Source organism: Acartia tonsa, chromosome 1 (assembly GCF_053477335.1).
Source record: "Acartia tonsa isolate MP-2025a chromosome 1, ASM5347733v1, whole genome shotgun sequence".
NCBI classification, from domain to species: Eukaryota; Metazoa; Arthropoda; class Copepoda; order Calanoida; family Acartiidae; genus Acartia; species Acartia tonsa.
The window spans coordinates 46,448,336-46,464,802 of NC_137260.1; the positions used below are offsets into that span (position 1 = coordinate 46,448,336).

The 16,467-nt window shown below is 33.0% G+C and overlaps 1 protein-coding gene across 4 annotated transcripts in view; it reads right to left on the reverse strand.

Moving 5' to 3' along the window:
* Galphai (G protein alpha i subunit) overlaps positions 1-16,467 on the reverse strand; it is a 79,629-nt gene that overhangs the window by 23,581 nt on the left and 39,581 nt on the right. For all 4 annotated transcript variants that reach the window (XR_013880460.1, XR_013880459.1, XM_080163664.1 and 1 more), the window contains exons 8-9: positions 15,505-15,592; positions 14,349-14,409 (exon numbers count right to left, since the gene is read on the reverse strand). Coding sequence is in view for 2 of the 4 variants with exons in the window: in XM_080163664.1 (XP_080019790.1) it covers positions 14,349-14,409; positions 15,505-15,592 (149 nt within the window). In the remaining 2 variants the exon portion in view is untranslated. The remainder of the gene's footprint in view (positions 1-14,348; positions 14,410-15,504; positions 15,593-16,467) is intronic.

Here is a 16,467-nt window from a genome sequence, read left to right on the forward strand (position 1 = left end):
GTTTAGTTGGTTGGTTCATTAAGTTGAGTGTCACTGTCCAAACATTAGAAGCGATAATTTTGTTTATCATCATTGGAGATTTAAATCAATTTATCATCGGCAATTGTCTTATTCCTAAAGAACCCTAACTTAACTATCTTTATAATAACTGTGCTGTAATCCTCATCTAATATAAACTTTTCTTTTAAAAGCTAATTTTAATTAAAACTTTGATCAATACTTTTGTAAAATTGTATGTTTCGAGCAAGTTTCATTTGAATACTGTTTTCCTTCAGGATTTTTAGGGAACTATTTTATAATATATTTACGTATATTTGGAATTTTTAAAGCCTATCTTTTATTAAAGTTGACAAAAAATCTCACACATAACTAAAGATCCCTTATTCCTGTTTCATGCAAGTTTATCTGTGTGTTATGCTTTGCAGTGGTTCAAAAACTAGAGGGATAGGGCAACAATGAAAAAAATCAGTAAACTTTTTAATAAAATTTTAGTACTATATAAAAAATCATGTGGCTTAGCTTCAAATCATAAAATATAAAGTAGTAAGATTTAAGTCAGTTGCTGGTCCATATTTGGTGACTTTTTAAGGAAGATCCAAAAATTAAAATTTATCTGGGTTTTAGGCTGACTTTTCTCTCCTTACTTAAAGACTAGGGTCGAAGCACCAAGTAGTAGCATAGTTTGATGTATAATCTCAGTTAATATATCTTACAAATACAAAGAATCTCTGTAAGTTTACAAAAAATTTCAAGTCGAAAAAAACCCTTCCTTCCATCCCTGAGAATCCCTATGTGGGTCAGAAGGGATTATAAAAAAAACTAGCGAATCAAATTTGAAATGGCTTGCATTTGTATGAAATCATACCTACCCACCTAAGGTCGGGTCAAAGTATTGTGGGTTTAAACGCTATTTGACAATTTCCCTCATAGAGCCATGTCGAACACATAACCCCCCCCCCCCCCCCCACCTTACTTCAAAATGGTAACTGGGTAGCCCTGCTTGGTTTGAGCCCTCCTCAGGGATTATGTATAGAAAAACAGAGCGAGGGGGGGGGGGTCAGTGCTTGATAGGCACTTTGAGGGAAAGCACCCGCTATTTTGACCAGGTTGATTGATAAGTATTCAATATTATTAATAAGTCATGTTTCTTGAGATGAAAAGGCTACTAAACAAATTGGGTTACTTAATTAACACTACCATTAAATAAATCAAAATAAGTAAAATTCAAGAATATTCATATCTTTCCTAGATTTTGATAGGGATACATAACATGTACTAAGTATTATTTAGACAATAATATTTACATGAAAGTAACAGGATGTTTATATGCCTGTTTGTGTGTACCATAGGTTCTATATGTTTGCTGAACCAAAAAGTTTCTCCTTTAATATGTAGCTTCTAATAGGTACTGTATGGTTTATAACTATTTTAGGAGAGGGTACCAACAATATCCAATGCCCCCCATTTTTTCCTTCTTTTTCATTTTAAAAGGAAAATGGAGGGGTTGGTCGACTTCTCCCACCCCACCTCAGGTGCTTAAATCTAGGAGGGTTGTTTACAATAAGAAATAGAGGATTCATTAAGACATTTTTCATATCTAAGCATGTGTATAACCATCTTAAAAAAGTAGTTTTTTCATCCTTGAATAATAATTTCCTGCGAAGAAATTTTTATTTGACATTATCAAATCTGAAATATTTTAGCTATTTATCCATATTATCAGTATTTGAAATATTTATATTTAAGTGAAAGATTCTAAATATGATTAAAATCAAATATTTGCTTATTTGCTATTCAATATCAATAATATGCTAAACCCCACTTAAAAGTCATGATATAAGGGGGGGGTTTTTAATGCAACCATCTCGTAATCAATGTATAAATGGCACTTAGAATTCGAATTTCGATCTCAAATTTTGCATGAGTAATCCTTAGTAGGTCTATTTTCCCTAAATCGTACAAAAAGTTGGAAAAGTAACGGCTGGCAGTTGGCGGCTCAGCCGTTTAGCCGTTTTTTGCCTATTTTCAGGGCAAATTCATCATTAATTTCGTAGGAATCAACTTTTAAAAACAGATTTTTGGTGTAATTCATGTTAAATGATAGCAATAACCATTTTTTAAATTTCTAGTACCAGCTGCTAAACGGCTAGAACCGGCTGAAAACGGCTGGGAGCTGCCAAGAGTATGAATAGTTGATAGGGCATGTGACATGTCTAGGGGTAGGTTTTTATGGTTGCTGAGCTCAAAAATGCTACCAAAAATAGTGGCAGCCCATCCATATGGCAGCTGGGTTACAGCTGCAGCTCAGCTGGTAGTGGCCAAGAGTAGAATGAGTAGATAGGGCTTGTAACATGTCTAATGGTAGGTTTTTATGGGTGCTGAGCTCAAAAATACTACCAAAAATAGTGGCAGCTCAATCATATGGCAGCTGGGTAACGGCCGCTGCTGAGCTGGGAGCTGCCAAGAGTTGAATGTGTAGATAGGGCTTGTGACGTGTCTAGGGGTAGGTTTTTAGGGGTGCTAAGCTCAAAAAAACTACCAAAAATAGTGGCCGCCCATCCATATGGCAGCTGGGTAACAGCTGCAGCTCACCTTGGAGCGGCCAAGAGTAGAATGAGTACATAGGGCTTGTGACATGTCTAGGGGTAGGTTTCTAGGGGTGCTAAACTCAAAAATGCTGCCAAAAGTAGTGGCAGCCCATCCATATGGCAGCTGGGTAACAGCTAAAGCTCAGCTGGGAGCGGACAAGATTAGAATGAGTAGATAGGGCTTGTGACATGTCAAGGGATAGGTTTTTATGGGTGCTGAGCTCAATACTACTACCAAAAATAGTGGCCGCCCATCCATTTGGCAGCTGGGTAACGGCCACAGCTCACCTTGGAGCGGCCAAGAGTAGATTAAGTAGATAGGACTTGTGACGTGTCTAGGGGTAGGTTTTCGGAATGCTGAGCTCAAAAATACTACCAAAAATAGTGGCCGCCCATCCACATGGCAGCTGGGTAACAGCTACAGCTCAGCTAGAAGGGGCCAATAGTAGAATGAGTAGATGGGGCTTGTGACGTGTCTAGGGGTAGGCTTTTATGGTTGCTTAGCTCAAAAATACTACCAAAAATAGTGGCCGCCCATCCATATGACAGCTGGGTAACAGCTGCAGCTCAGCTGGGAGCGGCCAAAAGTAGATGAGTAGATAGGGCTTCTGATGTGTCTAGGGGTAGGTATTATTGGACGCTGAGCACAAAAATTTGTGCCGTCCCTTCTATAAGGCAGCTGGGTAATGGCCACAGCTCAGCTGTTTTTTGAGGCTTAAAAAATTGATTATTTCAGTGGAATTAAACTTCTCCCTATTAACATTTTACCTTTTTTTCATGGATATAATACTAATAACTCTTTTTAATTACTAGATTTCACTGTTTCAAGAGCTGAGAACTACCAAAAAACGGCTGAGTAAAGCTAACAATAGCCAAAAGTACATAGCATGTGACGTGTCTAGGGGTAGGTTTTTATGGGTGTTGAGCTCTAAAATACTACCAATAAAAGTTCGGGCCTGTCTATATGGCAGCTGGGTAACAGCTACAGCTGAGCAGCAGCCCTTACCATGCTGCCATTTGGATGGGCTTTTCTATTTTTTGGGAGTATTGATGAGCTTGGCACCTATAAAAACTTACACCTCTTTGACACATCACAAGCTATGTCTTACTTGTTTACTTTTATCTCTTGGTAACTGTTCTCAGCCAATTTCAGCCGTTTAACAACTAAATCAATACATTGATCAATGATAAGGTGTTGTTATTAATAATATAAAATGACAATAGTGTATTTATACTGAAATATTCAATATTTGGTTATCCTTCAATAGTCCCAATAATCAATGAGTCTTAAATAACGGCTTTCTGCTAAGCTTAGCTGTTACCCAGCTGCAATATAGATGGGCGGCCACTTTTTTTAGTAGTATTTTTGAGCTCAGCACCCATGAAAACCTACCCCTAAACACGTCACAAGCCCTATGAACTCATTCTACTCTTGGCTGCTCCCAGCTGAGCTGTAGCTTTTACCCAGCTGCCATGTGAATGGGCCGCCACTATTTTTTATAGCATTTTTGAGCTCAGCACCCATAAAAACCTACCCCTAGACATGTCACAAGCCCTATCTACCCATTCTACTCTTGGCCGCTACCAGCTGAGCTGCAGCTGTTACCCAGCTGCCATATTGATAGGCGGCCACTATTTTTGGTAGTATTTTTGAGCTCAGCACCCAATAAAACCTATCCCTAGACACCTCACAGGCGCTATGTACTCATTCTACTCTTGGCTGCTCCCAGCTGAGCAGCGGCCGTTACCCAGCTGCCACATGGATGAGCTGCCACTATTTTTAATAGTATTTATGAGCTCAGCACCCCTAAAAACCTACCCCTAGACACGTCAAAAGCCCTATCTACTCATTCTACTCTTGGCTGCTCCCAGCTGAGCAGCGGCCGTTACCCAGCTGCCATATGGATGAGCTGCCACTATTTTTGATAGCATTTTTGAGCTCAGCACCCATAAAAACCTACCCCTAGACATGTCACAAGCCCTATCTACCCATTCTACTCTTGGCCGCTACCAGCTGAGCTGCAGCCGTTACCCAGCTGCCATATTGATGGGCTGCCACTATTTTTGGTAGCATTTTTGAGCTCAGCAACCATAAAAACCTACCCCTAGACATGTCACAAGCCCTATCTACACATTCAACTCTTGGCAGCTCCCAGCTCAGCAGCGGCCGTTACCCAGCTGCCATATGATTGAGCTGCCACTATTTTTGGTAGTATTTTTGAGCTCAGCAACCATAAAAACCTACCCCTAGACATGTCACATGCCCTATCAACTATTCATACTCTTGGCAGCTCCCAGCCGTTTTCAGCCGGTTCTAGCAGTTTAGCAGCTGGTACAAGAAATTTTAAAAATGGTTATTGCTATCATTTAACATGAATTAAACCAAAAATATGTTTTAAAAAATTGATTCCTACGTAATTGATGATGAATTTGCCCTGAAATTAGGCAAAAAACGGCTAAACGGCTGAGCCGCCAGCTGCCAGCCGTTACTTTTCCAACTTTTTGTTCGATTTAGGGAAAATAGACCTACCAAGGATTACTCATGCAAAATTTGAGGTCGAAATTCGAATTCTAAGTGCCATTTATACATTGATTACGAGATGGTTGCATTAAAACCCCCCCCCCCTTATAGGGACAGGTTTTCAGCTATTTTAATCTATTTGAGTTTGATCATAAAGACCCGTTTGAGAGAGAAATAACGTAAGCCCCCACACCCCAAAAAATCGATTTCTGTATGTCCTTTTACAAGATAAAATGATAAATATCTCCTCTATTATAAAAAAAAAATTAATATCGCTAGATATAATAATCAATTTCCAATGTATGAAGAAAATAATTTCTAGCAAATTGATATAATCTATCGAAAATAAAAATTACGTGTGCTATACCAAAAATATGAGAGATAAAAATAATTTTTATCTGATTTATTTTAATTTCTGATAGCATATCCCCCTGTTTATGAAATTTACGAGAATAAGGAACTAACCATTATTTTCTTTAATATATCTTTTAAATTCCAAAATAAATCTTTTATCGCGCTACAGTATCAAATTAATATTAAACCAATATATCAATATTTGGATCATGGAAAGAAAAGTAGCGGGTTTCGTCGTGCTTTCACAGTAGCTGTTTTCTATTTCTATCCCCTGCGGGGGCTCTAACCCTCCGCGGCCAGTTTCCTAACCCCGAGGGGCAATTATTAACATTTACCTAACCTAACCTAAAATAAAGTATCAAAAGTTATTGTGAAAATACGACGACACCCGCTACTTCGTTTTCTTTCCTTGATCATCATATATAGAGGATTTATTAAAGCAAAAAAAAGAAATTGACTGCAAAAAATATCTATGTTGAAAAAAATGTCTAGGTATGTTAAAAAAGACCTCCAAAGATTATTGAATTGATTTTAAACAATACATTTTATCATCGCGAAAATCATTATTATTATCCCATTTAAAATCCGTAATATCATTTCATACTAAATCAATTAAATACAATATTTAAAAACAAATTTGAAGTATTTAACAGAATTTCAATTAAAACGAAAAAGGTCAAATTTAACATCTTCAGTAGGTATTTGTAATGAACGTTCTATTACTTAAAAGTTATCAAATGTATTGTACCTAAAAATGCCAATTTTTAGATTATCTTTGCTAGCAAATTTATTAGGAACTGTAAATTATACTGGTACCCAAAGTTTTATAAACATGTTATCTTATTCGTTGAATCGTTGCGCACTATATTAAATTTTATTGGTTGGTTTCAAATAATAAGTGTCCAAACATTTCAACTAATAAATCTAGGTATCTACACAAAGGTAAATTTTGTTTATTATCATTAAGGTTGTAAATCAATTAATCAACCATTGCCTTATCCCTTGAACATTTTAGTAGAAACTCTATGGAAACCAAAATTAATTTAAAAATATTAATTTATTTCAAGTGTCCGGAACGAAACAGAAAATCAATCATGTTCAAACTTAATCATCCAATTTTCACATCAGCAAAAGCAATTATCAAAAATATTTCCCTTGTTTTACTTGTTATTAATGCAATATTTGATAAAACACGGATTTTATCAGAGATTGAAAGGGATGAGACAAGGGCCAACCCTTACGATGATAGACAATTACCCATTCTGTATATTACAATTTACAAATAGTGGTTGGAACGTTTGGACACTCAACCAACCAATCAAAATTCTATTAAAGTCAACAAAAACTGCGCATATTTTATTTAAGCTATTTATTTATATTATCTAATAAAACAACAGTTATAAAAAAAACTTTCCTTTTCTTCCTAATATAAAAAAAAATAACCTAATTAGGCGATAATAGGCCAATTAAGTAATTGTCTTTGGTAAGAGGAAAAACCATTTAAAGTGAAATCTGAATAAAGCCACATTATAAAATCTGCGTAACATGTGATCTCATCTTGTGAATAAATGTTAAGTATATAAGCGCGCATTACCGCGCGACAAGGCACACATACAGACGAGAAGAACAGACAGATGGACAGAGTCCTGAAAAACCTGTAACACGGCGGCGATGATACCATCTTTATTCTGTGTATCTCTAGCCTCATATAAACCATCTTCTATGCAAGTTTGAGTGTAATTTTGTCTGTTCCACACCCCGTCATTATCAAGTTCAGATAGGACAAGTAAGTCGCTTCAATAGCTAAAATAACCGAAAAAATTTGAAGATTTAGCTAATATACTAAACCTAACCATAATTTCAAAAACTTGTTTCAAGCCCATGTGGGGAACTATTTTCACCTTACTGAACAAAATTTATCCGAAATAGGAAAAATAACGAATATTTAAAAATGACGATATTGCCTGTACACTAATCTAAAACAATATATGAAATGGATCTCCTTTACAGTGTAGCTTTATATAGGTCACCCAATTGAACAACCCCCTCCAGGCGCCCCTTGAGGCCTTTAGGGGACGGCTCCGCTAGTCTTACCTAAACTAAGGAGTAGTGTGTTATGGAATGTGTGTGTTTGGTGTAAACCACAGCCATGTAACACCAAACTTTTACACATATCAGGGTTTTTAGCTTTAAAAGATGGAAATCAATATTATCTTTTGATAGTTCCAAAAGAACACAAATAAAAAGACCTAGAAGATAAAGTCTAGCCATAAATAAAAACGAGATGAGAAAAAGAACCAATCATTCCTGTGTCATTACTTTTCTAACTTTAGTTGGACCATCCTTACTAACCACATACACACTTTCACCCTCAGGCACAATTCTAAAATGGATGGACATTCTTTATTCATCTGTTTTTTTGTTTTCCATTCATCCTAATTGTTTTATATTCAGAACTTCAGAAATCCTGATAATAAAGTCACAGAATGTTTGTTTGTCTGTATCTCGCTAACCGCTGAACCGATATGGTTATCTTTTGCACGGTAGCTTCTCATAATTCCTGGGAAGGTTTATAACTATATTGGGTGGGGAGGGTACTATCACACTTCAAAGAAAAATCGCCCCTTGAGGCCTCTAGTACCTATTAATAGTACGATCAGTCAGGAATCTCAAGGGATAAGACACAGAGCAATTGATTGATGTTTAAACCCAATGATAAAAAACAAAATTACACCTTTATTTTCTACTTTTCATCTAGATTAGATTAAAAATATTTGAGTAAGGGATTAAATTCTCAATCCAATTTTGATCTAACAAACAATTTTAAACTATGATTTTATAAAGTTTCAGGATTAGAATCATTATCAGTCGATTGTCCCAGTCTTTATATAATTTTTTTAGTAAACAACACTATTTGAAATACTAATTGTAATGCCTTTTAAGTAAAATCTAAAATAATTTCCAAAAGAAGAAAATTTTGGGCTTATTTGATAGATAATGAATTAAATGGACTGTAAGACTAATATATATTGACAGGCTTTTAAAAATCTTTGTTTGGCTTTTAGGGATGAGTTTTGCTTTTATAAATGTAAAAAATTGCGTTTAAAACTAATTTTAAACGCCTATTTGCTTTTAAGAAAAAAGAGCGTACAGTAATTTTGATTTAAAAATGAAGGGCAACAGATACATCATACCAAATTTAATTAAAAGAGGACAACTAACATCTTTGGTATTGATTTGTAGATATCTGAAGCTTGACAGCCATTATTTAAATAAGGGGGGGGTTTTTAATGCAACCATCTCGTAATCAGTGAGCAAATGGCACTTAGAATTCGAATTTCCATCTATAATTTTGCATCAGTAATCCTTGGTAGGTCTATTTTCCCTAAATCGAACAAAAAGTTGGAAAAGTAACGGCTAACGGCTGGCGGCTCAGCTATTTTGCCATTTTCTTGATATTTATACTGCAAATTAGTCACGAAACCTCTCTCAACATAATACTCTTTTCTACTCCAAAACGCTATCAAACGGTTCTAGACGGTAGCTGTTGGTACTAGAAGTTTTAAAATTGGTTATTGCTATCATTTAACATGAATTAAACCAAAAATATGTTTTAAAAAGTCGATTCCTACGTAATTGATGATGGATTTACCCTGAAAATAGGCAAAAAAACGGCTGAACGGCTGAGCCGCTAGCCGTTACTTTTCCAACTTTTTGTTCGATTTAGGGAAAATAGACCTACCAAGGATTACTCATGCAAAAGTTCAGATCGAAATTCGAATTCTAAGTGTCATTTGCTCACTGATTACGAGATGGTTGCATTAAAAACCCCCCCCTTATAGATCTGTTTCTGGAAAAAGGATTCCATATGGTTCAATTTATGTTTTAAGAAGCGTAGTTGTTATTTAATTTGATCTAAATATTGTTTCTTCTTATAATCATCCATTAAGGGGGAGGTAGGTTGTGCTAAAATTCCGTAAAAGCGTGAGTTTTAAGGCTTAAAAAAAGTAGCAGAACGATAGTATTCACTAAACATTTTTCACTAATATTTTAGTCTATAGTTCTTTTCAATAAGGAATACACATATTTAGTGAATATTATCTTTCTAATACTGTTTTTAAGCCTTATTTACCAGAATCCTATGTTCTGGATTTAATTAAACTGTGTTTTTTTTTAGAAACTAAAATGTCCTTGTTTTTTTGTAGCTGTTGACAAGAAACAACTTATCACATTATCATTATCAATGTTCTATAAAGCACAACAAGGTTTGATTACAGGATTTGTACAGAAATATTTTTTAAAGTTACACGTGGTTTCGTCTATCCAAACAAAATAAGACAGATAACTAAGCTGAAGATAATATTCCATATGAATTGAGAAATAGTACATATCCCAAACCAAATATACATAACCATCATTATAAAAAAGACAAACTGTACACATCCCAAACAAAATATTTACAATCAAATAATTTTTATCAATTGTCCTTGATATGAACTAGTGCAGTTGGTTTATTAAGATAGAATCTTGTCATATTAACCTCTAAACTAAATGTAGTTTTTATCAGAACTTCTATTTACTTTTAATGGTTTTATCTATATGTTCTTCTAACAAATGTGCGAATTTAACTTAAGGCCAAGGGATAGATCCATGAAAGATATTTGAAAAGTTTGACTTCTTGGATTTACTTCATGTGTCCTAAATGTTACCATTAAATGTGATAATTTTCTAAAACTACGTGAACGAAATCGGGGAGAGGGGACATTTGGCTGTTTATGACACAAGTCTCCAAAGGTTTAAAACCTATTTTTATTAGTTGATATAACTTTGAAGACTTTCATTTACTTTGATTAGTTGGTTTAATAAATTGAGTATCAAAATGTTTCAATCACTAATAATAATCTACAGAAGGCAAATTTAGTATTTCATAATTGGGGATGTCAATCAATCATTGTCTTATCCCTTTAGATCCCTAGCAAAATACTGATTCTTACTTTTAATTAAATCTTTTCTTTGTATAACAATCACTTTCCATAGTTTGCACCAATATAACAAGTGCTAATTTCTTGAATTTATTTTACTGCATTTTTGACCTTGCATAGATAGACGCGTTAAAATAGCTTATTTTAACAACATAAAAATTAATTAGGTAAAAATTCTGATTTCTAAATTACCTCACAAGTTCACACGTTTGGTTAATTAGTTTAAATTGGCTATTAAGTGGCAAGCATCAAGTTTAAGAAAATATTTTTTTTTATAAAAAGGTAGAGGAAAAGAAAGAAGTTAATCAATCGAGAAAAGTTTCATTATAATTTTCTCGTATTCATTCGAATCCGGTGGATAGGAACCGGTTCTCATCCATACGAAAAAACTATGTCTAGCATCGTATTATATCCAGTTTTCTACGAATATAGAAATGTACAATCATAAGATTAAAACCAGTTTTTTTAGCCGGTGCCTCCGGCACCTCGGGGCTAAAAATAATAGTTTTAATCTTATAATTGTACATTCTATATCCGCGGAAAGCCATTTATAATACGATACGAGAAATAACTATTATCATATTCTTATCTTATGCTACTAGACGCTGCGCCACTTTCAATTAGGTGCTCTTTGTTAAAAGGGAAGGAAGAGGTTTGAAAAATAGCCCAAAACCTTCCCTAAACCTCTGTAAATAAAATGAAAAACTTAATTGGTTCAGTACTTCAGAAATCTTAAGCATCGACAAAAAAAGGATATATCTAGGATTTGTAGCTTAAAAGTGAATAAAAAGAACATTGACAATTAAAAACTTAGGTAATATTCATCAAACCCCCCACTTTGAATCAAAGGAAAGTCAGTGTACTAGTATTGCTAGTTGTAGAAATGGCATCATACCAAAATTGAAAACTACAGGCTTGGATTAAATATTTTTGTACGAAATTTCCACATGACATAAGTGTAATCTTTTTAAGTGTCTTTGACCTATGAAAATTGACATTTCTCTATCTTATAATCCCTGAATAAGTTAAGGTTTTGGTTTTGACTGGGAAAAATTTGGATGATTTTTGTGTTAACTAATTTTTTACATGTGGCGCTATATCATTTATTATGTATTGGTCAAACATTCACTTTCAAACATTTATTATTATAGTTGAATAATAGATACTAATTGAAAAAGCAGGGAAAAGGAATTCATCATTTACAACAATATTGAAATGATTTCTTAAAAGTAGTTAGGAGTACGTACGTCCCCTAAAAATAGTTAGGTCTTATAGAACAAAATATATTTTTATTACTGACACGATGTAATAAACATATCCTATTATATAAAGCAGCAATTTTTTTTGTCTGAAACTTAAAATTTTAAAAATTACAGAACCAATTGAGTTCTCCTTTTAAGGAAAGCTTCACATAGGTCCTGGGATGGTTTTAGGCTATCTTTACTCCTTTGATAATAGAGCTTCAAGATGCTCGGGGTGCAACCGCTAGAGGTACTTAAATGACAAGATAATTGTAAAGTTGCTACGCGAAAAATACGCATATACGTGCGTGCAACAACCATAAATATTGTCAGCTTAATATCAAAAGCAATCAGATAATGTTGCATACGAATTTATTTCATTTCCCCACTAAACAGCCAAAAGACAAAATAAGTCTTTAAATTCAATAAGAAGTTTATCCTTATAATAAGGTAACAGGATATCTGTCTGTTTTTTTTTTGTTCTCCTTTACAGTGTAGCTTCTTATAGGTCGTAAGAACCACTAGGTAACACTACCCTCCCAAGAGATAACTTCCCCCCCCCCCTCAAGTGCCAATAGAAGCATCTAAGGGGCGTATCCACTAGTTAATTAATATAGCCAATAAATTAGAATCCTTGTTTTATAGCTTTAAGTATTTAATACAAGACGCTGTGTATTTTTGTAAATTGCAGAAACACTAATTTATTTGTTTTGATTGTCTTCCAATCAGAATTTAAGTCCCTATTCTTATCCTTTTTTTAGTAGCGAAGCTACTTTATAATTTGAAATGTCCGTCTTTCCAGAATTTACACAGCGCCTATTCAAGATGGACGACTAAAAGTTCCAAGGAATAAAAAAAATCACACTTTATATAATTTCACAGAAAATCATTAGGTATTGTTTATTAATTGTGGTGCTAGATCGACTCCTAAATTTTAAGTTTTTGTGATAGAAGGCTGAAATGTTCAGGAATTGAATAAGTTCACATTCTACACATTTCCACCAAGTTTTATCAAGATATGCTAATTTTTGGGGTGCAGGACCGATTCCTAGATTTTTACGTTATTATACAATTCTAAATACTTTTTTTAGTTTTGTTACTTATGGATGTTGTTATCCTTGTTTATACTGATTAACAAATGTTTTTTGGCCTTGCAACGGATAAGCAAAATAAGCATCTAATCAATTAAATAGGTATCTTTATCTCATTAGTTACATATTGTATTCAAAATTTTCTTTTTGTGTTTGTAAATAATTCTTCCTTTATGCCTATAGTAGTCAAAAATATTTAAAATGGGAAAAAAAACTATGAATGGTACACAATTTTATTATGATGGTTAAAATATTCACAAAATCAGCCAATTTCATTAATTTGATTAAATCAAAAATTCAAAATTTGTTTTCTATTCCGCAATGAACTACCTATAGTCAATAAAGAAAAATAAGGATATAATTTTGAATATTTTAATGAATATTCAGAAAATCGCATGTCCAAAACTTGTACTTTTTATGAAAATTTCTAATGTGAAATATGTAAAACAATAGTGAGAGAATATTAATGAAATACTAAATCAACGTTTTTAACGTTTTATGTGTGTGTTAGAAATGTATAATAAAGGGATAAGAAAAAAAGCCCACAAATTTTATTTCAAAACAAGTATAGCAAACTGAATGTAGAAAATAAATAGGTAAATCTTTTTTTAAAATTTAAGACCCAAATGTTAGTGTTCTGAACCAGTGGCGTGAACAGGGTTTTGTTTGGGGGATACATTTTTAGAATGGGTGAAAAAACTGTTCTTAATTTCAATTTTAAGGAGGACATCTATCTACACCCCCATTCCCAACGCTCATGTTTTAAACTAATGTTTATCCTAAAAGTCTTTTGTCTGTAGCTTGATATTTTTATTGAACCAATTGAGTTTTCCATTTTAGGGAAACTTACCATAAATTTCGTGATGGTTTTAAGCTATTTGATTTATGAATTAAAGTCTTACGATGGTTTTGTAATAAACAAATTTGAGTACCATTAAAGAGAAAAATTTGATGATTATTAAATGAATAACTTAATACTTTCATCCTGTAAAGTTATTAGGTCACGCAACATTGGAATTTTGAAAACAATTCAACAAAATTGATAAAATCATGAAAAATACACTAATTAGTTTCTCTTTTTAATCATCATTAGTCTGATGGTAAAATTCCGTCATTACAATTTATTTCTATTACGTTATTTTTCCCCTTCTAAATTTTAAAAAATTGGGAAGAGTTTTAAAAATATTTTAATAGAGGTGTAATGTAATGTTGAAATATCAAATTAACAAAATACCAAAAATATAAGTATACACAAATAAACGATTTGAATTGATAAAACATATAATTTTAATACTTAACTACCAATACTGTATTATTACTATTTCAATGAAATATCTCATTCATTAAAATAAGTCAGAGATTTTATGTATTTTTGACAACAGCAACATTTTTGGAAAAAGCAACTGCTTCTAGGAAGATGTTTATGAAATAATATATGCCATAAAATTACTATCAGTAATATTGGCCAGAGCCTTCGTCCCATCGAGGCCAACAAAGCTATAAATTTACATTTTACTATCCGCAGAAAGTTGTATATAAACCGATGCGAAAAAAAAACTATTTTTACTCACCATTATATTCAGGAAAGCAGATGGAGAGGGGAGAGTGACGGATCTTCTCTTCAAACAGATCCTTAACAAAAAGATTCACAATTTTGCTGACCCTGTCCTTAATGTTTATCTACATTCTGGCGATTCCTATGGTGATTTGGAAGCTGATTTGCAAAATATTAACGTCGAAATTTGTAAGATTAAAGCCCTTGATTGTCTTACTGTATGATTTGTGAGCTTCAATTAATGGATGTTGTCTTACTTTTTTACTCTCAAAACTAGTAATGCGTTTTATTTTCAATAATACCGCATAAAATTCTTATGTTTAACAATTATAATATTTTCACAAAATAATTTGATGAGAGAGAGAATATAAAATAATGCGGCGTTATATTTCATAAATCATTCAATAAGTCAAATTTTGATTTCCTAATTAATCTATTTTTCAAGATATATTTGATGATATTTTGCCAAAAATAGTGGTCATTAGGTATATCATTTAAAAATATTTAATATCTAAATATTTAGATATCTAATTTAGTTTTTAATTCTACAGAAATAACATGAGAAACCTTATATAGAACCGTGTAGGGTCTTCTCAAAATGTTCTGTTACGCAAATATACAAAAACATGTTCTATTTTTAAATAACATCAAAAGGTAAGATCCCAAAGTTAGCATGTGGATCCTTATTAACCCTACCCCTTATATCAAATTAAAGTTTATTACTGTTCTTTTTGAGGGATACTTTTGACCCACATTGATTAAATGGGGGGAGGGGATGTATGGCACCTTTTGCTAAATAAGGAACCCCTTCCATTTAATGCATACATGTTATTCATATTTAACAACCCCCAAGAAAAAATTTCCCCTAAGAGTACAGAAAGTTTTAAGGTTTCAATAATGAAGAAGCTCCAGAAATCATTTTCAGTTTCTCAAGGAATACAAGAAAAGGGCAAAGGATAATAAATTAATCTTCTCCCCACTTAGAAAACAAAATTACCCCTTTAATCAAATAATTTATCGAAAAGTTTAGAACCTACTACTTTGTACAATTCAATCTTATTTCACCCAGAACAATTCCCCTTTGCTCTAAGCATATTCCAAAACAGTAATATTAAAACAATAGGTATCAATGTTTGGTCGACGGTCGGTAATGCAAAAATGAAATAAATTACCTTTTTGTTAAGGAAAAGTATGATTGATGTTTCCACAAACCATTTGTTGTTACAAATACTGTCAAACAGCTTCATACTTTCCATCATTCTAAATCAAAATTATTATTAGAACAGATTTTTAACAAATATACCTATCCTATCTGCTAATTTAACAAAATAATGTATTTTTCATAATGGCCTCGAAACCGATTTTATTACTGAAAATCACAATAATACCAGTTTTGTTAGCCCGTGCACTCGGCATCTCGGGTCTAACAAAACTAGTTTAAATCTTAAAATTGTACATTTTTATATCTGCGGAAAGCTGATTAAATTACGATGCGATTTATAACTATTATGTTACAGTTTACAAAATCTGTTTATAAGACTATCTTTTATTCAATTTAGAAACAATCTATTGATAATTCTAAAAAAACTTTTATTTGACAAAACAACTCCTTTCATATATTTAGAAGCAAGACTACTCTATAATTCACTTTGTCTAGCCGTCAGTTAGTCCCTCCGTAACGCTATGAGGGCAAAGTCATATAATCTGAGGCTATTCAAGAAAAACAGTTGAAATTTTTAGTGAAGATTCCCTGTACCAATGAGCGTGCAGTACATAATTTACTTGATCAAGCTGCAAAAGACACAAATGCTTATTTTCGTAATTTCTTATTATGATTTATCGCATATTCTCTATCTTTACTTTTAATGACAACTGGACATCTGCTATATAACCCACTTAGTCCGTTTGACCAACCATGATTTTTGTGCTTCGCTCTTATGGATGTTGTCATCCTTTTTTTGATGTAAATAGAATATTTCTTACGCTACGCAATTCCTTTAAAACGACGTATTTCTCTTTCAACAAAGTCGAAGAAAAGTTTATTTAATAGATTTGTTGAGTGACTGAAAATTGAATATTTACTTAATTTTTTTTTATATAAACACAATTTTATTTTTAACGAGATAATTATGATG